The 22,610-nt window shown below is 39.7% G+C and overlaps 1 protein-coding gene across 3 annotated transcripts in view; it reads left to right on the forward strand.

The window, feature by feature from the left end:
* LOC112574793 overlaps positions 1-22,610 on the forward strand; it is a 453,350-nt gene that overhangs the window by 54,909 nt on the left and 375,831 nt on the right. For 2 of the 3 annotated variants that reach the window (XM_025256081.1, XM_025256082.1), the window contains exons 10-13: positions 12,539-12,742; positions 13,259-13,390; positions 13,944-14,147; positions 14,350-14,446. In XM_025256081.1, coding sequence (XP_025111866.1) covers positions 12,539-12,742; positions 13,259-13,390; positions 13,944-14,147; positions 14,350-14,446 — 637 coding nt within the window. Of the gene's footprint in view, positions 1-12,538; positions 12,743-13,258; positions 13,391-13,943; positions 14,148-14,349; positions 14,447-15,346; positions 15,408-17,759; positions 18,423-19,003; positions 19,210-20,452; positions 20,640-22,610 lie in introns of those variants that run through there. The other variant, XM_025256080.1, reaches the window with a different exon arrangement.

The following is a 22,610-nucleotide window of genomic DNA, read 5'->3' on the forward strand; positions in this document are numbered from 1 at the left end:
GCAATGGTGTCAGCTGGTTTGCGCAGGGTTGTTCCTATCCAGCCCCACTTGCGCTTTTTGGTGTCTTGACTAGTGGCATTCTGGTTAGTTCTTTCCCATAGACTGCTGTTGGAGATCCTCTCTTTCCATCTTATTCTCAAAATATGGCGAAAGCATCGGTTGGTAAAAGTCTGGAGCTTGTTGTTGATGGTGTTTGTCACTCTCCAAGTTTCAGAGCCATACAGTAGGACTGCCTTCACATTGGTGTTATGAAGAAAGTTAACCCTGCCTATTACCCTGTTCTGGGTAATCTCTGCATGTTGTTAACCTGTTTATAAGTGCAACTGCTTTGATGTGATATGGTTCTAGTATTTCTACCTCTTATTAGTTTTCCTATCTAATCCACAAAAGGTATTCAACACTAGAAGCAAGCCTACACGAATCTATTTACATAAGTGGTGTTGACCATCAACTTCCTGTTGCCTCCTAGCTGCTTTAAAACTCACAAATAGTAAGAAACGGAATTACATGTACTTCAACTGAATGGCACATCGGTAAGAAGAGAAGAAATTGAAATGCCTTGCTTTTGCTTATCATTAAAGGACTAATATTTTGATTGCAGATGGGTCATGCTGTTGAGGAGGACAGAGAAATGTTTTGAAGCTTGCTCCACCAATGAATCAAGTTATGAAATGTAGGTGATCAAGGAATGACTCCAGCAGCAATCCCATGTTTCAGATGAGAAATTTGATAGGCTGGAAGAGGAATCTGTGTGTAGAGAATTTAGGGGGAAAAGTGGCTGTTGTGAAATCTAATTAAAGCTTTTTTTTGCTACAACTAGCCTGAAGACTTTGAAGACTCAAATTCTTTGTTGTAAATAAATGTTAAAACGATATGTTTAGTTTTGGCTTGTATATAATAAATTGTTTTGAAGATTGTAATGACTTTTTTTTATCAGGTATTCGCGACAACTACCTTGAAGAATTTAAAGACTCAGATTCTTTGTTGTAAATAAATGTTAAAACCATGTATATTTTTTGCTTGTATATGTATATGATATGTTGTTTTGGAGATTGCAATGATTTTTTTTTCTTTTTTTCCTTTGAGTCAGGTATTCGCGACAACTAGTCTGAAGACTTTAAAGACTCCAATTCTTTGTTATAAATAAATATTAAACCCACCCCCTCTTTTTTTTCCTGTATTTGTATATTTATATGATAAGATGTTTTGAAGATTGTAATGATCTTTTTTTTCCTTTTTGGGGGGGTCAGGTATTCGCAACAACTGGCCGAAGTCTTTGAAGACTCAAATTCTTTGTTGTAAATAAATATTAAAACCTTTTTTTTTTTGCTTGTATATGTATATGATAAATTGCAATGAATATTTTTTGGTCAGGCATTTGAGACAAATTCTTTGTTGTAAATAAATATTAAAACCTTTTTTTTTTGCTTGTATATGTATATGATAAATTGCAATGAATATTTTTTGGTCAGGCATTTGAGACAAATTCTTTGTTGTAAATAAATATTAAAACCATGTATATCTGCTTGTATATAATAAATTGTTGAATCATGTCAATATTTTGTCTGCTGGTATTTACCAAGGGCTGAGAGGGGCTTTGAAAGGCTGAGAGGTGTTTTTAGGGTGGGGGTTTGGAGGGCTGAGAGACTATGAAGGGCTGTGAGGTGTTTTTAGGGTGGGGCTTTGAAGGGCTGAGGGTGTTTTTTCTAACAAAACCCGCAAGGGGCTGATGCACTTTACGCTTCCATAATACGGCGGGCTGGGAGTGTAACTTCCCTTTACGGCCCCATTTCTCACCCCGAAAGGTGCCCTTACGGGGCCGATGAACTCTTACAGGCTGGGTCAGGTGCTCTCCTGTCTGCAGGAAATGGCTGAAGAGGATGGAGAAACGCTGATTGGAATGAGTCAGCTTCAATTTAAACACTACCTGGGTGAACCTGGGTATGATGCAGTTGTTGAAAAGCTTCTGACTGCTGATAAATTTCCTGCTCATGAGGTTTCTGCTGGACTCACTTTAGAGCAGGGGTGGGCAATTAATGTTCCCAAGGGGCCGCATGAGAAACTGGTATGGTTCTAGAGGGCCGGACTAATATAGTTAACTCAGTTTTACCCAATACTGTATATATAGTATATATACTGGCGGGCGGGCCAGCGGGCCGGCCGGTCAGAGACAGGAGACGGGCCGGATCCGGCCCGCGGGCCGGCATTTGCCCAGGTCTGCTTTAGAGGATGTGAAAACTGAGAAATAGATGTGCTTCTTATTCATCGAATTTCGTATGTGATGTAAAGAGTACTGGCCAGAAATAGCAAAAGTTTTCGAAAAATAATCACACGGAGACTTAAGAAAGTTGCAGCTCAGTTGGTAAAATCAAGAATCATGTTAAAATACTTGGCATCCGACATCATCAGTGATCCACAGATCAATAAATCGACTGCTTTCCCCAGTCTCAGAACTGAACAGCTAAATACCACTCTGAGCCAATTCGAAGATTTGAGAAAGGTAAGTCCCCAAGCTTTGTGTAGCAGACGACACATACTTCCATTTCAAAACTTTCCTTGTATGCCAGTATGGCAAAAAGTTTTCTTCTTCTTGAATTATCGTTTTATAAACATGTCAAATGTCAAATGCTGAATGGTGGATTGTTCTCATTTAAAGTTGACCACGGTGTCGCCTTTTCTTGACATTTTAAAATTAGATTTATGTGATCGTAGGCATTGACCATGCTTTACTCGACACACATGGCATTGAAATTGTTACAGTTTCTTTTTTTTAATTTTGAATAAAATTTTTCGTACCGCAGGATGTTAAAGAGTGTCTAGGAGCGCCCACAATGGAACTATCAGACATTAGTGCTCTTTGTCTCTGCTCTGAGCATTTTTCTGACCCCAAAAAACTTCGAGAGTGGTGGGATCGAAGAGTGAAGCGTTCCAGCCCTGATACAAAAAAGTCATTAGATGTGTACAGACTACTGGCAGCCAGGTCAGGGGCAGACCGTTTGTTAGGTTACATTAGTAGAAGTAAAGAAGAAACTAGGTATCTAGAAGTCTCTAAATGTACTGAGCTCAACCTAACTGAAAGCGTATAATTGATTTGAAGATCTTAATAAATTGTTTTATTATTCATATTTATGAGCAAAAAATCAAACAGAAGAGAAATAATCTTAAGTACTGCTATTACAATTGCAAAAATTATTAAAATATTTTAAAACTGATTGTACTCCATTATCACATGTTTTTATTGTTGTCGATCAGAAATTGTATGAGACATAAGATTTCATATTTTCAGGTTCTGTGGTCCGGCAACAACAGTGACTGTGCCATGGACATCTCCCCTACGCCTGAATGTCAAGACCCTGGGTCAGGCCGTGTCACATACAGGAGAGTGCTATGTTCAGATGGCATTGTTCCCATTATCTAAGATTGTTTACAGTTTGGTAACAGTTTTCTTACTCAGTACTCTCAATGCCATCAATCTATAGACGTTAGATGCAGGTTTAATGATTGCAGGGCGCTGCGAATAGAAAAGATTGACACAAGGACCATTGTACACAACAGTATATCTCATACACAATATTGTATTTGTTATATTTTATATTTGGAATGTTGTTGACGTGTGATGATGTTTCATACTAACGTCACATACCGTGACATACAAGTCCTCTCTCCGCCATGTTTGTATTCACTTCCTGCTGTCGGCCAGTTCACACCGGTTGTGTCTGCCCCGTACTTGCTGAGTGACACGTTTATAGGTGACGTCAGAGAGCTACGTCACTGAGTGTAGTCAAAGACACAACAGACTATGAGGTCATTGAACACGCTTGTGTCACGTATAACATACGTCACATTATATAATTCTGTCACGAAAACATCTGATCCTCATCTCTCATCTCTCATTCCCATCATTGAAACCAACTGTGTAGTTATATGACAGACTTGATTGTGACACAAGTAGCTGTGTCAGATATGCATGTGACACAGGTTACTGTCAGATATATATGATTGTGACACAAGTAGCTGTGTCAGACATTATGTCGCACTAGTAACTTCTCATAGAGCTTTGTAAGTTTGTTCTGTGAAGGTAGGACTGTGTAAACTTCTTGTAATGTTCATAATAGAGTTACAAAGGAAGGAGATTTCTCTTTTCTGACTAACTGACGTTACCTTACTTAGAAATCAGTGTAGTTGTTATGTAATGTATCTGTAAATTCACTCAGTGTAGTTGCTATGTATTGTATGTATAAATTCAATCCACTGTGCTCTACATGTGTACATGAATACCCAGCTGTGTGTTGCTAGTACGTGAGCAGCTGTAATGGTAGATTGTATCTACACTTGTAGATTATAAAGTAATGATGAACTGAAATGTAAAGTCTTCATGATCATCTCGTACACGTTTCACACGGAGTTGTTACTATTGTTGTCGATACTACCAGTCACTTCTTTTGCTTCTGTAATATTCCTTGATGTATACCTGCTGTGTTTTTGTTATATCGTCATATCTTGTGCTACATGTGTACGCAGAGTAACATCACTCACATACCTGTGCTTCTAGTCAAGTTTGACCTACCTTTACTTCTCTACAGTTAAGATCACATCTGACACTTGCAAGGTAGGTGGAGGTGTAGTCATCTGTAATTAGACACGTGACCATCTTGTGACCGATGTGACAGTCTGCACTACACACTGTGTCTGCTCTACTGTCCTTGAAGCTATCGGGTGTCTTTTTTCTTTTACGAGAAAACCTCCACGCTTGAGTGAAGATAAAAACAGCCGGGTAGAAATAACCTCATACTGAAAACCTCGCAAAGAATGTGATCACGTGAGCAACACGAGTGTACTGCGCATGTCACAACAACCATATATAGGTGAGGTTTTGAAGGAAGAGACACATACCAGAGAAAACGCCTGAATGACTTTCTCTCCCTGACTGTGATGTCGGGGTCTGCTGCTCGGCAGTTGACGACAGACACGATGTTAAGCAGCATGATGATCACGATGAGATGAACTAAAAGGTGTCACGTGATTATAAAAACACTTGTTTTCCTCATAGTCAAAGAGTTAGTCGGAGTTGCCGTCTATCTCCACCATAGAACTAACGGTCAAGTCACGTGACATACACTGGAGAAAGAGGGTAGGTACACTGTACTTACTAGTGCTCATACTTGTGACACTGCTGAGAACTGAACGTATGTTTGTTGTTTGTTGTTGTGTATCTGTACGATATCAACTTGTGTAAATGCAAAAAAAGCAGAGAGAACCTTTCTGGCTATCAAACAACTGGTCACCTTTCAAATTATGTTCTGTCCCCATGATGTTGATATTTACCTCCTACTGTCGAGCGGTCCGTAGGCGCAACAGTTAGCGCCTGTCACCAATACAGTGAAGGTTGGCTGCCCTGAGTTCATTTCTCGTCTCGGGCACGCTGTTCTTTCTCTGCACGTGGCATCTATTTACAGGGCTGGCTGCTTGCCGTAATATAGCCTCAGTTGCTGGCACGGCGTAAAACACCAATCTCCTCCCCTCCTACTGTCGACCTCAGACCGATGTTGTCTGTCATCTACCTCCTGCGTGACACGTTCAAGGGCGAGGTCACAGCTACGTCACTAAGGAAACACGAGACGAGGAGGTCACTGGATGATTGTGTCTCTCGTACACCCAGTGTTTGTGTAGTAGGCTGGTCCTTACACTGTACACACGTCACTGGTAACAAGTTGTGTGTTTACACCAGGTTTTTAATTAAGCAGCTGATAATTAAGGTGTTTCAAATATTTTATTTTCCACACTCACTCTCGCACAGACTCACGTCGGTGTCCTTGTTGTGTCCTCACCACATTATCGTGAAAGTGGTTACTGCGTCTGACCTGCTCCTTTCCTCCGGCAATCTGTTCTGTTATTCTGTCTGGTGTGTCTTGTGTACATTGTATGACAATGACAATGTCAGTCTTCTCTCTGGTTGTCAGCTATAGAGGTGATCACTGAATGAATTAATAAAATTTAGTGGCACAATCAGCAGAGCTAAATCTGAATGAGACACCGACTGCAGACGTGTTTAACCTTCTCTTGGGTACACCTGTTCAAGGTTTAATATTGTCAGACTGAGGGACATGATCACAGAGGGAAGTGGTGAAGGGGGGTAATTCCTTTAACAGTCTACTCATTACGTGACCTGAAGCTTTCCTGTTCGTGTTCATCTCATGGCTGTGTATTTTAAAATGTATGTTCGTATTAAATGGGAGACTAGGAGTGTCATGTAATATCTGATATGACTGCAACATGGCAGATTAATAATAATTTTCTGACGAAAAATAATAAAGATGGTTTGTACTTTATTTGTCTCAATTCCTTCCCCCCTCATTTGAACTGTTGCGTCACAGGAAGAGGGTGTGAAAGAAGAAGGAGTAGTGTGATCTTGTTTGTCAACTGTAGCAAGGACTACTGGGAACCTTTCACATTCGTGCATAATGCACAACAAAAACAGATCGTTTTTCTTTTGTGAGGACTTTCCCCCCAACGCCATATCAAATATTTGAACAAAGGAAGATTTTTAAGCTTTTAACACAAAGCAATAAACAAATAACACGACGCACAAAATATATTTAACTAAGAGTCAACTGCTCTTCATTTAAAGTCATCAATGTGTAAATCGTTAATCGCAGCAGCAATGACTAAGACCACCAGTGTAGTTATCATCTAGATAACAGGCCGTGTGGGACAGACCTCTCCCTCCATCTGTTTTAAACTTGACATACTCTTACTTTGCGCGGTTTTTTGCGCGTAGTATCTCACCTAGACTAACGGTTCTACCGCTCATTCAGGAGTTAGTCTCTACTCTCTTGACAGGTGGCGCTCCTGTATTTCTTCCGCAACGCACGTGGGCTGCTCACGTCTTTATTCTCACGTGTTCTCCCGCGCAGCACCGGCCTCGGTCCCTCGTTGGTCTTTTCTGGAACTCGCTTCTAACGATGTCTAGTGTCTTGGCAAAGGTTCTAACAGCTCTTGAGCTTGTAGATATTTTCCCACTACAAATATCTAAATGGCCCCTGTAGAAAAAAAAGGTATACCACTACTGCTTTAGTGTTATCTACTTCATCATTTATCAGTGTCCGTCACTTATGGGTTAAGATTATGTTACATTATGTATTAAATGCATCTTTATAATGCAAAGTGAATAAATATGTGTATTTGCTTTATTAAATTTTGAATATTATTAAATAATAATGTTGTTACTAGCTGGTGTGTTAAAGTGTATCACACTGTTTGGTGGACAGGTGTGTTCCGAGAAGTGTTTACAATGTCGCTCATAAGGTATACAAAAACATTACATCACGAGCATCACATCATAAGTTGATTGTTTGTACAAGTGATGTAAAATGTTGGCTGACTGGTTATGAAACAAGTGCTAGAGGACTAATTATATAAGAAATATTTGGTTCTGGTTACATAACAAGTGTTTAGATACTGGTTATTTTAAAAAAAATAATTTTCTCTCCCTTGGGTGCACGCACATCCTCAGGTATTTTGTCATTTTCACTGACACAATCGGAAGATTACCTTATGGATGATGTCGTGAAAGAGTGGGATAGGGCTGTAGTGTGGGTTTGTACATCTATTTTATTCTAGATATGACGTGATTTCTCTCTCTTGAAATTACGTCATAGAGAGAAATTGCGTCATTTACGCGGATGCGGGTGGGAGCTTAAGCTCGTGGTGGCTGTGAGGCGTGATTGGTTGTGGTGTGTCAGGTGGTATGACTGGCCAACAAGACGGTTACGGGACTGAAAGATCTAGAGATGCAGGCTGAGCGTTTGGACTGAAAGAGAGAAAGAACTGGACGACAAGCTGGGCTTTACGTTATACCTCTAGGGAGAATAAAGAGATCTTGATATCTCAAGTCTTCCTTCCACGGTCGTACCTGTGCGTTGGAAAGAACAACTTCGTCCGACCTGACGACCAAGTAACGGACAAGTGTTCCGGCCACTGGTATCGGTGTTGCGTCCATACCAAGATCGTCAGCCTGCTAGCGACTGTTCGAAGTGCACCTTCCTCGTACTCCTCTCGTCGCGTGCCGGTCAACAGAAGACCGAAGTCTTCGGACAATATTTCTTCTGCGGCGCGACGAGAGATTACCCATACTGCATCCGCCATTGGACAGTGCAGTGACAGTTGTGCGTGTGTGTTCTGCAAGAACTAATCTCCACACCACAAAGTCGAGAACACAGCTAAGTGGCGTGCGCATGAGGAGTGTACGGGGAGAGTGTGTGAGCAGTATTGTGTGTATGACAGATAAGGTTAGATCTGGCTCTCAGTTATCTGGACATAATAGAAGCAGGGGAAATAATTAGGTAAACGGGACGGTCTAGACAACGATCAAGGGTTCATACTTTGTAATTGTGACATTTTTTGGTTTGTATGAACTTCTGGAAATAATAATTAACATCTTTTAATGCACTAAATTGCCTCGTGTTTTACTTTGGGGTATGCGTGCTTGGGGGCTCGAGCTGGTTAGAGTGGGTCATTAATAAGCAATTTAGTGTGGTAGCACGCGGTAAGTGTCGACGTGGACTTGGTGGGGGTATAGACGGTGTGTTGGACTGGTGATAGAAATCGTACCCCTTACCAAATCTACGGACCCTGCCCCAGGTTTGCGACAGATGATGAGGATTATGATGATAACGACGACGTCGACACTTACTTAAAGGAAACACTCTGCATGTCAGCGTGTATACAGTAGTATGACGATGTGACGTACTTGTCAGCGTGTGTGTGTTTGTCAACAGGTGACATGCAGGTGGTCATTACAGGGCAGCGAGCACAATGAGTGTCACTCATCTAGTGATGCGGGCTGCACGTCGTGTGGTCAAAGTTGTTGTCTTCATCCTAACCCTCCATCTCTTGTCTAAGGCGCAACATTTAGGTTTGTTACTGTCGCGAAAGAATTTGATGATGATGATGATGATGATGATGATGATGATGATGATGATCTCCTCTTTTGATTAAAAGGTTTAAATGTTTATATTGCTCACAAAAATAGTTATGTTGTTTATATATATATATAGAGAGATTGTGGGTGCGTCAGTAAAAATTGGGCCGCTGTTTGTCTGTAGCTTTGAACCTGTGCAACATGTCAATGGCCTTCATTATATGCATATAAAGAGAATAATACATAGATGATTCAGATGTTAAGTGAAAAAATTGCAAAAAACAAAATCAATGAGAATTTTTTTTAGTTTTGATAACATTTATTTTTTATTTGAGACAAATCCTGTTTGTGTTTTCTCAATTAAATGTGAAAATATTTAATGAATGCAATTTTAATGCTAATAACTTTCGTTACATTTTTGATTCTATACTGTAAAACGTGTTGTTGAATGAATTTTATAAAAATTATTTTAACAGGTTGATATATAAAACAATGTTAAGACGTAGGAGTCATAAACTTGAAAACAATGACTGGTAAGCAAAGATCTCTTGAGAATATTTCCCTTGTCTCGTTAATCTTGGTAAGGTCTTAAGTCTAACGGATACATATTTTTTTTTCTAAATTGAGTAAGCCTTCATGAAGCACTTTTATTATTAAATAAATTTATTATGAAATAATAAATAATAAATAATTCCAAATGTTAATTATGTCGTTGTTTAACTCTATAGACAACAGTATAACATGTGACATTCCTGCGGTGGAGCCATTGGCTAATACTTCTGTCACGTGTCACTTCCCTGTGAACGTCAGTCACAGTCAAAGGATCGTCGTCGTTTCTTTCTACGAAGGGAGGATTAGCAGAGGTATGTAGATATTGTTTTTACTGCTGCTGCTGTCTTTACATCATTATCAAATTATTTGAAAAGTAGGATGTCTTTGTTTATCATTCTGATAAATAAATTTGTTATCACTTTTTCAATAAATATTTTAAAGTGTCTACATCTCTTGAATTCAGAAGAAAGCAACATTTTGGACTGCTATTGGCTGTGGGGAAACATGGATTGTGAAATCTCGTCAGGACACACGTTTAATAGAATGATATCTAACGAACTCACACTGGAGATCCCACGAGTTTCTACAAAAGACATTGGACGATATGCCTGCAAGCTTTCCAACATGAATCCCAAAGATATTAAACCTTGTGAACTGAAGATAAAGCTAGGTAAGATGTGTTTACATGCTGATAATAGCCAATTATTTCTTTTGAACATGTTGTGCAAACATGCTGTGTAGCTCAGGGGATCATGTTTTATTATTACATACACCATGTACACCCAGACACGAGCAGTTCATATGTATGTACATCCAAAGACATCGCGGTGGTTGGTCTCCAGTCATGTTGTTTGTTATCTGTCATTAAGACAACGACCACACGTAGACAGCACAGGTAGACAACACACGGGAAAGTTTGTTTTACGTCCTGGAACACTGTCGTGGTCCATGTTGAGGTTGACACAAAGTTGACAGAAGTCAGTCCACTATGGAAGGTTTCATTCAAATTTTCCGTTGTCATAACCGTAGTTGAAAGGGAGATAATGTGTTTCAGTGGGGAAGACGATGTGTGACGTGCCCCCAGTCCCACTCAGCTCACGAGCATCACTCACGTGCTACTTCCCTGAAGACCTCAGCAAGACCAGAGCGAACTTTAGAGTCCACCATGGCGCCAACTGTAGTGATCCAGGTACCGAAACGTGTATTTTAAAAAAAAACTTAATTAATTTTATTTTATGGAGCTGACCTTCAGCTAATCACAGAATAAATTTAATGAACTGTTTATCTAAGCTGTAAAGTTTTATTTCTGCCAAGTTAAACCAGTTAATCAGACAACTCTGGTCTCGCTATGCGGTGAAATGTTTATTCTTTTACTTCTTTTTATTATTATTTCGAAACCTTTTTTGAGAGTGATTATATCTCTGCTATGTAAGAATGGTAGTCTAGCCTCCGTTAGGTTGTCTTATCCTGTTGTCTTGACCTTTTGACCCGCAGCATGTGCAGTTGTAACATGCGAGTGGAAGGGAGACAATCTGGACTGTAACACACTACGCGGCTACCAGTTTGACCGAACTGTGACAAGTCACCTGACTGTAGGGATCCCTACCGCCCAGGAGGAACAAGAAGGATCCTACAGCTGTTACTTCACTAGCAGTACACCTGTCCGCTATGAACCTTGCTCTCTTACTCTTGTCACAGGTAAACAGCACCAAAGACATTGATTCCAGTAGTTCATTAAATAATTCCACAAGTCATGTTCCCTTAAATTACATCTGAAATGAAAAATAAATTTAAAGCTTCTTCTTTTATTTTTTCTTTCTTGACCTCTTCATCTTCTTTAATTTCTTGCTCCTCCTGATCCCTTGTCGTTACTTCATTGTAGTTGTTTACTATTGTTGTTATATATATATACTGATTTTTTGTTCTATTTGCAGTGACCTCCTCCTGTAGTATTTCACGTGTGACGGAGACGGAACCTGCATCACTGACATGCACATTCAATGTTGATGTTAATGAGACGAGAAACAACTTCTCACTGGTCCGATTTGGTGGCGGTGACAGTAAAGGTAAAGTTGACAGCACCAGGTAGACATTTCTTTGTCATCTGTGAACCACATTTGACCTCCTCTCTTTGTCGAGCTCTCATACGAACTTAATAAGAATGATCAAAATGGTTCCTAAAACTTGTTTAAAAAAAACTTCATCCTGTCTTTAATATGAATTATTTTATCATGAAAATTTACCAAAAAAAAAATACAATTCTGAACACAGCAGTCCGGTTAACTGGTAAATGTCATACTCTCTGTAATAAATCACTCCTGGCATCAACCAATGTATGCGGTCTTCTCTGCTTTTGACCAAACAAATTAACAGACACTAACATTAGTGTTGTTAGCTGTAATCCAGCGTTCGACTTTTATAACTTTCTTAACATTCTTAGTTTGTCATCATTTCCTATGATTAGATAATAGTTGCAGTTATGTGTGGTTCTGTGTTCGTATCAAACCGTTAGCACACAGAGCAGGTTCCTTATAAAATAATGAGTAATTAGACCAATCAGTTCTAGAAATAAAAAAAAAATGTAAGATATCACATGTTACTGACGTCTCTGAATCGTTAAATACAAACTACAGAAAACACCTTCCTACAACTCTGCCAGTCCACCTGGTCCTTGTGACTTTTCCAATCAGCGATCAAACTGACATGTAGACAAGAGACAAGCATTAACTGTCACAAACACATCTTGTAGAAGGTTCTAGAAAAGACATTTAGGGCAGTGTTACATAATACATGCAAGATAAAAGCAGTACAGCAAATATTTGGTGTAAACGTTTCTCACGGACCAGTCCGTGTCATTGTGTTCTAACCCTTCATGATAGCTGGCTTGTTACACAGGGAGAATGAGTACGAGAATGTGTCAGGAGCGTAGTAATGAATATGTGTCATGTCAGTGTGTCAGCAGTCAATGCTCTGCTGCTTACAGAATGGTGACCATTAGGCTGACAAATACCCGTATGATCGTGGTTTCAACGATGTAGGTTGTATGACTGACATACATTTCTACAGGTGTCGACATTGTCACCTGCACCTGGCTAAAGGACCAGCTGAAGTGCACCACAGCCCCGGGGTACGAGGTCAACAACCTTGTCACAGATCGCCTCGTCATCAGAGTACCGCGAGCGTCACGTGACCACACCGGCACATACGCTTGTCACGTGACAGACTCTAAAGCGAGTGGCTTTCAGCGCTGTGAATTTATCCTAAAACCAGGTAGATAGATATACGGGTACATTGTTGTTTATCCTACTTGTTGTGTTGAGCAGAACATCTTTACTGGCTGGACCGGAACGCAGTGAAATTGAACAGTAGCCTTCAATGTACTGCTGTCATTTATGTTGCCTTGTGTCTTACTATTATTCAAGACTTCATAAAGCCGCGATTTATATTTTGTCGCTCACGATGCACCATTTTGTGAAACCCTGTAGTTTTGACTATAGCAATAGTCATTGTTTTGTTACCATATGGTTATGATTACTTTTCGCTGTTTATCACCAGGTTCTCGAAAGTAAATGGAGATGAAATAACTTGGTATCACTTTCAATACAATTACAGTAAATACTTAACCGTGAGCTGCATTTTGTTCTCACGTTTTATACATTTTTACATCTGCTGCAGGCGAAAGGCCTGTGTCTGTTACCAATTGTATTACAGAGTCAATACTCGCTTTACTCGCGCTGTGTAGTGTTGTTATTGTTATGTGCATTTTATTATCTGTTGTAATTGCAGTGACCTCCTTCTGTAACATTTCAAGTATCAAAGAGACGAAACCTGCATCACTCACCTGTACATTCAACGTTGATGTCAATGCCACAAAAAGCAACTTGTCACTGGTCCGCCTCGGTGGCGATGAAAGTAAAGGTAATGTTTACAGCAGTAGGCACAACTTGATGATGATGATGATGATGATGATGATGATGATGATGATGATGATGATGACGATGATAAAAAAGAAGTTCATTCATATAGTGCTATGTCACTATGCTCTATTCTACAGTAAGGCAGAATACCAAGTTGTCGAGGTCACAAGGATTGACTAATTTTTTTCGAAAGCGGTGAATGATGTAAAGGAAAAATTTAATATCCTATCCTTATAAGCAATCTCATGGAGAATTACTATTAATAATGTTAATTGTAAGTAATGGAAACATTAGCTATGAGTACGAAAAATTAAAGAAATCGACCAAAAATCACAGTAACTATATAAACATCACAACATTCACAGCACATTACGGACGCGATCCTGTAGACATTAGAAAACAAAGAAGGGGAAGGTAAAGTGTACTACAGTAGGTAGAAGTTACCAAAAAACAAATTACAAGTGCTGCTCCATTAATGACAATCAGCTAATGACTAGTAGACTAGTTTGACTGAAGCACTGCAGGCTGCATGACTAACACAAGTGTGTCTACAGGTGTCGACATTGTCACCTGCACCTGGCTACAGGACCAGCTGAAGTGCACCACAGCCCCGGGGTACGAGGTCAACAACCTTGTCACAGATCGCCTCGTCATCAGAGTACCGCGAGCGTCACGTGACCACACCGGCACATACGCTTGTCACGTGACAGGCTCTAGCGTGGACGGCTTTAAGTCCTGTGACTTTATCCTGATACCAGGTAGATACACCTACATTGTGGCCACCCTCACATTTGTTGTTTCCTAGTAAAGCGCCTCTACTGGCTGAACACGAATGTTATGAAAGTAAACAAGTAGCTTGTAAGTAAACAGGTTGATGATCACAGTCTATCATTGTATTGTCTTAGAGCTTGATACACAGAGTTTATAACACTGAAGACGAATTGTGTTCTGTACTTTCAGATGTACCTGCCGTAGTTCTGACTGTAGCCATCGCTGTACTCGTGTTCATCCCTGTGTCGTTAGTCATCATCTTCCTGGTTTTCAAATGTAAACCAAGGTGAGAAAACTAGTAATCACTGTAAATACATTTACAGTTTGTATTTGGTGGTGTACCTTGCGATGCACTCGTGATTTTCTGGTGGCAAATTCTGAGTCTTGTAGTGGTTGTTGGCTCTCCTTAATTATCAGTTCCATAGGTTTCCGTCCTGTCTCTGCCAACATTAATAGGAGTGACATGTACAATCCTGACCTGCAATGACTAGAGTTGTTGGTTTGATCTTCCATTGATTAGAAGTTGAGCTCTTCACATTGAGGCTCTATGTCCCTAAAACCCATGCTACCCTTGCAAAATTCTCCACGTTGATATTTCCCTGACCCCACGTCACCCTAACCCAGCGGTTCTCAACCTTTTACTTGTGACGTCCCCCTGACGAACAAAGGTAGGTCCGCGCGTCCCCCTTAGCCAGCAATGTCAGCTCATTTCACTAATACCCCTCCGTTTGAGATCCGCGGCCCTAACCTTTTCCTCGTGAATCAGAAAACATAGAGTAGCCTCTTGCCCTATAAACAATGGCATTTGTTATATTCATGTTACTGTGTGTGTATTTTAGAGGTAGATGGGACAGATAAAGTATTGAAATTAAAAATTAATGATATGAAGATAAATTTTACAAAACAGTTTTGAAATGCATTGTTTTCAAAGCTTATTTCTAAATTACATTATAAAAACATCGATGAGAGATTTCTGAGCACACATTTCCTTGTCAGTCTTTCTACATAAATATTTCTTTATCGAGTGGCTTCTACACAATATCTTGATGGAGATTCTTAGAAAGATTACACAATTGTGAACATGTTAAGACTGACAGAAGTTAAGAACTTCTACTGTGTATATAACTGTCGATCTTACTGAAAATATGATTATAAAAAAATATTGAAAATAATAATTTTATTACAGGAAAGAAGCAACAAAACGGGTTAGCTCTGAAGAAACCTCACTGATATCACCGGATGAAAAGATAAGTAGTTCACCACCAGTCTTATTAAAGGAAGAAGTAAGAAGCAATTTAGCTTTATACCTGTTGATCAAGAATGACATTAAAAGTTTGATTGATAACAGAGACAGACAACTCAATTCAGCATTAAAAATACTGTGCCCATTGTTTTACTCCAAGTCTATAGAAAATGTATTAAAAATTTAAGCTATATTACAAATGAATATTTTTGTAGAACATCTTTAATAATTATTTAGATAGATATCAACAGAAATTCTGCTGGCTGCATCCGCTGCTGTGACATGTGACTTGGGTCGTGACTGTCAAACTAGACCACAGATTGTCACACACACCACGTGATGGTTGAACTCTAATGATGTGTATCGTGAGGCCAACATCTTCTGGTGTATCAGTGGACATCATCTAAGTGTAACCCATGTGTGACTCGCCGCTGTGGCTAGTTTCTGTTCGTGACTTGCTTTTCAGATTCTGTTATCGTACTTCATTAAAGAAATTTAAAATGTCGCTGAGTCGGTGATGATGAGATCCCATTCTCTAGACAACCACATCGTCACTACAGCAAATTTCTCTCTCAGAGACAACCAAAAATAGAATTATATTTATATGTTACAAGTGTTTACCTGTCAGAGCTCATGTCATCTACAGTCACCGCTTTCTCATCTCCTGTCTTGAGACAATGTTTCTTTAAAAGTAACAGACTAACAAAGAAAGTGTTTAGCTCTTCTTAGAATTGGTGGTTAACGTTAACCGTTCCCGCGCACAAACACCTGGCGTAAAACGGATAGATTTAACCGTTTAAAAAATAAATTAGACATTTACAATACTATTTTAAGTATTAAAAAAGTGACTACAATAGTTTGGGCATTTATGAACACAGTTACTTCCCTTTCAAACGCAGGGAAATTTATTTGAACGAAAATATCGTTGATTTCCCAGAGTACCCGTTCGTTTCCACTAGAAAAAATGACGAGACGATATACTAGAAGAGTGCGACTTTTTCCTCGGATTTTCAGAATTCTGGAATCATTTGTGAATTTCTACGGACAAGAACAATGTGTGTGCATTTGTTCTTGGTTTTCAAACATCAAAATCTGTTCCTTTAAGTCTAACTTCTTGTTACATGACAACCTGTATAAACACGTGCTTATAAAACTTCACTTCATCTACCCGATTCTGTAAAGATTACAATAAAAGCAAGTTTCAGGTACATTGTTCCTTTTCTTCACATTTTGAGCAATTATTATCGGTTTGAATTTTTCTTCTACCTCCTTTAGTTATTTTTTTAAAAATTTTTGGAAAAGGGAAAAATCATAGGTACCAGTGGGTCAAACTGCCTCTAGCCTGGCCGTCTTCAAAGAGCTCTTTGCTCGTAGATCGACTGCTTTTTGTGATGTTTATGTGCAACTATCCAAACGTAAGATCATACAGTGACCCGTATGCACGACTATTCATGGTTTAAGTGTGAGAGACTGTCCTCGGCTACTGTCAAATAGAACCAACGCCATGATGGAGTCTACATCCCACACTACACACTACTCACAACTGGCAGCCCGATGGCGCAATGTTCAACGCGTTAGACACAACACAGAGAAAATCCGGTACTTGGATTTAGACTTTATACTGGGTATGATGGTTTTTTATGCATGGGACACGTGTGGGTTGATCTCTGTGTAAAACACGAATTTCATAGAAGGATCGCTTTAACAAAGCTAGTAATAAAGCCAGATATTAAGGACATGTTAACAGGATACTTTTGATCTTTCTTAGGAACACAAATCCATCGTGCATATTATCAGGACACTTTGCCTTAAAATGTAATTAATTGAGATTAATCGGTCATGTAGCCTACTGCTTGTGAGCCTATAGTGATCGATTCTTGCACCTTTGGAATTTATTTTTCTTTCTTTACGCTCTCACTTTCCTTCGGGAAAACAAATTAATGTATAAATACTCAAATACGTGGGGGAAAAAAAGAGAGCGAAATCTTTGGGGTCTAAATCTTTAACATGAAGCTGGTGATCATTGTTTGTTCTTGTTTGTCTTTTCTGCATTTGTTTTTATTTATTATCAGTGCAATGGTTTTTTTCGCAGTTCCTGTGTTGTTTGTTTTCCTCGCCCTTGTCTCTACATTGTTTTTAGCGATAAAAGCTTGTTCCTTAAGTGTATGAGTAAGCGCTTTATAAATGTTTGCATTTATTATTGTTCATTATTGATCTCAAAGAATGTGGTAGAGTTAAATATAAGAGAGAATGCTAACACAAATATCTTCTTTAATGCAGTGAAAGCCTGTTGAACTCTGTATACAGAAGCATACAAGACAGGCTGCTGTTTATATGATGTTTTTTTTTATTACAAAAGTTGGAAAGCGAAGAAGAATTTTGGGAGAAGTGGGTAGAGGCGGCATTCCCTAATCTGGACACTGACGTCTACTTCCTGCCTCCTGTACCTGTCAACGTTCAGTCATCTGGACAGGCAGACGAGTCCAGCCAGGCGGCGACTGCTCCAGGTCAGGACAGTGATGACCAAGATGATGCAGCCATGCAAAGATTCCTTGTATGTCTGGAGAAAATGTGTAAAAGTAACAGAGAAGTGCTGGTTGGAGTGAGTGGGCTCCTGTTTGACGACTACCGGCGTAAATCTTGTGATGGTGACTCGGCAGGAGAACCACCCCGGCCCCCCAAAAAATACTTTGACCTGCGACAGAAATGGAAAAAAAGAGACATCGATGTGCTTCTTATTCATCGACAGTTCGGTCTTGTCATCTGTAAAATCTTCACTTTTGATAACAATGTAAATGAACACAGCACATCGAGAGAGGAAATGACAAAGGACTCTTTCACCGAGATTAAAATCAAACTTGAGGAGGCCATCAGCCAGCTGGACAGCGCGGGGTTCATGGTGGAACACCTTGTGTCTGGCATTGCTTACCGTCTCCGAGTCATTAAGACAATTGTATTCCATAACTTGACGACTAATCAGCTAGACCAGGTTCTCCAAGGTGACTCTGACCTAGAGAGGGTGAGGTTCCTTACCATCACATACTGACAAAGGAAAAAATATGCGTTCAATTTGATGATGATGATGATGATGATGATGATGATGATGATGATGATGATGATGATGATAATAATAATAATAATAATAATAATAATAATAATAATAATTTAAGCAATTCCTAGGCAGAAACACAACTAAATGATTGATACCCGTAATATCAGAATCATTTTTCGGCTTAAAAGCACTCTGGATGACTTTTACAGTGTTATACTCTAGGATTAATAAACATAGTTTGCTCAATTTATCACTTACACTAAAATCAAATGTTAAAGGATTCTGAAGTATACTTTGCAGCTTTGACAATATGTAACTATAAGTGATTCACCATGATCAGACAGGTCTTGCACAAGTTTTCTATTCACTTTCAAACTTCATCGCCATTTACCTTACTGACACTTTTGTAAGCACAAAATGTCTTTTTAAGACTCGGTCACTCTTTTGGAAACTAATGATTTAAAGTATGTCTGTACTAGTACAGCTGTCAGCTGTAAGCTTCGCCATGTTTGGTTTATTTTTCTTCAGATTAAGTGATTATGTTTCAGCGCCTGTGTGAGTGTCTAGAAGCAAGAGAATTCTTCTACCTCAAAGGTCTGTGTCTGTGCTGTGACCAGTTGTCTGACCCCAAGACACCGTATGACGTCAGTAGTCACGTGCTGAGGGAACTCGGACACTGGTGGCAGCGACTTGTGACTGAGTATGGGCTTGACCCTCACATGACACGTGAGGTGTACAAGACACTGGTAGCAAGGTAAATGATAAAAACAAATGATTTTGCAAATTCCTATACAAGTGTATACGCTGTCGTCTACAGCAAGGTCTGTAGGTGGATGACATCGTTTAAGATGTCTCACTGTTCTCGTCAGACAAACCGTGAACTACCTGCAGTAAAGACAATAAGATTTTTATGTAGAAGATGAGGAAAACTAATTGTGAATAGGAACAGACTAGTAGTGTTGTTGCAAGATGTGGGTTTGTCACGACTAGAGGGAACAATGGTCCTGGGAAGACATCTCATCTCCACGCCCACTGATGACTTGTACTCTCTGTGTTCTTTACACAGCCATCAGCCTGCCTTTCGTCTTCTAGTCTCGTCTGACGAGAATTCTCTCTACAATCTCACGCACATAGCAGCTAAGTCTTACAACACCGCGTGTTACACGTGTGGCCATATAAACAAGGAGCTTTACTTGGATATAGTCATGCACTACATAGTTGACCTCGATTGTGATGTCCACACAATAATATCTCCGTGTTTTCTCTGCTGTACATGTCTCTGTCTCTGCATACATACGCCTGCTCTCTTTGTCAATCACTTCTAATAAAACATTGACGGATGCATCATGCACGAGCTGTAACACAGATATGTCAGACTGAAGGCAGTCTACAACACGTTGATCAAGTACATTTTCAAACCTTGGTTTTTCACACATTTCTATAACCGACCGTGTTTGGTGCCTCATCGACTGCCGACACCCATGACGGTTATTACTGTTATGAAGCTTAGCCACATTATAGTCAGTACATTTCGTCAGGACAACGCCGGCTACACATGGGGACACCATTATGGGGCTGTCTCCATTGTCACTTGTTTGTTTGTTGTCTATCGTGTGAAAGAGCCATCCACATCTTGACCCGCTGTAGTTTGCCTACAGAGCTGGACGAGGTGTGAATGGTGCTAAACTATTTATACTCAATACTCTATACAAACATCTGGAGAAACCCACAGCTCATGCCAGACTTCTCTTCTCTGAATTTTCCTCTGCTGTGAACACCGTTCAACCTCACTTGCTGGCGGAGAGACTAGTTTCAGACCTCCATCTGTCTCACCAACTAACTCTCTGGATCCTGTACTTTTTATAACAGAGTCAACAACTTCTGTCCCTTTTACGGAAACTCAGATCTTTTTTTGTCAGCTATCTCATCCTCACTCGGTTCTATCAGTTGTTCATTGAAAGTCTCATCACGTTTTCTTTCATCTCTTGATTATACAGCGTCTCCCCAGCGAACAGGAACAGTGTTGTCTCCCTTGTTCCAAGATCACCGGTGCCAGGCAGAGGGACTTGCCAGCCTTTTGCCATCAACAAATCCTCAGGAAGGCATCACGCATCCTTTAAATGTCTGTTCATATGTTTGAATGGAAATTTTTATTCTTTCTGGCTGTAATTTTACGATGCCCGTATACAGAACTAACCATTGCCACAACTTATTCACCCCACGTGACATTCTCTTGATGAACTCTACTGGCCTTCATCTTGTACTACTCTGAGGTGACCTTAGCTCACCTGTATTTATTGCTGCTGGGGGCGCTGTGTGTGGGAGAGAGAGAGAGACAGATAAAAAAAAAACGAGAGGGAGAAATTACTTCAGCATGTAGGGTGTGTGTGTGTGTGTTGCTTCTATCCCCAGCACTATCATAAATTGCTCTTGTGGATAAATAAGAATGTATGCTTTTAAGATGATGAAAATTTGCGTCTTTTCCATTTCACAGTATGTTATTTTTATACAAACAGTCAAAGCCGTACACTATTAAACGAAGCTGTAGTAGTATATTTCAGTTCTCACTTTTTTAACGAAAGAGACCTTAAGAGTTCTGCTTTAGTGCAAGAAATAAACAAATATTAAAAAAACTATGCTGATTATCACACTGCTCAACAAAGTTTTACAAAAGTCATGTTACTAAAAAAACTACTCATTTCTTATCAGTGTTCATGTGCCTGACATTAATATGACAATCAAATTGAAAAAAATATCTTTATTTTTTCGTAATTTGCAATAATCATTGTGCAATAACAAATGCACACTAACAGTAATTAATCACATGTTAATAGCTGTAAGCAATCAAGACATAGACTATATCTGAGATTTCTTGGCCTGCCTCTTGTACAGCTGTTTGGGAGCGTATCTGGGGAGTGTCCACCCCTAGTCATCAGCATGGTAGCGGACAATTTTCCCTGATATCTTTTTTCTATTGTTGCGATATCTTGATGAAAACGAAGCTCATGTTCCGCACTAACCATACCACACTTGCCAGGAGAGAAATCCAGATGGGATAGAAGGAAATGAATGTTTAGAGACATATTGTAGTCGAAATTCTGATACTGCATCAGCATGACTTCTACTAGTTACTTGTAGTTTTGTGCCCTAGCATTCCAAAGAAAGTTTGGAGACACTAGACAAAAAGCATTCCATGCTTGCTTTGCATCGCCCTGCAGAAAGTTGCTGAACCGGTCATCTTTAAGGACATGGGGAATCTGAGGAACCCCACCAACTCTTTAATCTTTACCGAACTGTCAAGTACATTTTTCATGCAGGTATCGGAAAGCTGGCGAAGTCCAGTAGGTGGCTTTCACAAAGTTCATCAAACCTGGTTTGATATGAATGATTTTGTCAGCTTCGACAAGACCTGAGTGCTGGATATTCGTCTCTGTAACTGCTACATTTTGTCTGCGAATCCATTTCTTCGGCATGTAGTGCAGTTTCCTTGCTCGGCTATACCACTCACCATAGAGGTGCCAGCTGTACTTGTTATACTCAATGGAATTCAGTCGCTGCTTCAAGTTACCCTACGTGTCTTTCTTGTGGACAACACGACAATACGTGGAAGACGGTTTCCTTTGTGTAAAATCAGAGCCTTAACTCAGTTTCCAAGAGTCTATAAATAGTCTTCATTCTTGTGGGGCGTGGGTGGTTTCTGTGGCATTCACGAGGCCCTCGATATCCGGACAAAATACCAGATTACTATCCTTTCTTAAGAAAACCTACAACTGCTAGTGACAATATGACTCGTGACATCTTCTTTTATTGTTGGAGTCTTCAACCGAGCAGTTATGTCTTGTTCTTGCATCAGTTCAAGTCACGAACCAGGTCATTTAGTTCTTTGAGTTTTATTCTGTGTTGGTGTTGATGATGCATCACAGTGACCATCTGGATGACAGAATGCTGACTGACCAGGAGAAGAATAGGTCGGCTCAACAAAGTCATAAAGGGTTTGTTTATAAGTTAAAGCAAACAACAAATACTTAAGAACAATGTAGATTATTACTAATTTCTAATACATTCTGTTCTTGACATGGTGCGACAGGTTTTTATTATATAAAACATCTGAAATAATATTGAATTAATTATACTAGGTTCTGTGGTCCCGTGACA

The sequence above is a fragment of the Pomacea canaliculata genome, linkage group LG11 (genome assembly GCF_003073045.1).
Source record: "Pomacea canaliculata isolate SZHN2017 linkage group LG11, ASM307304v1, whole genome shotgun sequence".
Lineage (NCBI taxonomy): Eukaryota > Metazoa > Mollusca > Gastropoda > Architaenioglossa > Ampullariidae > Pomacea > Pomacea canaliculata.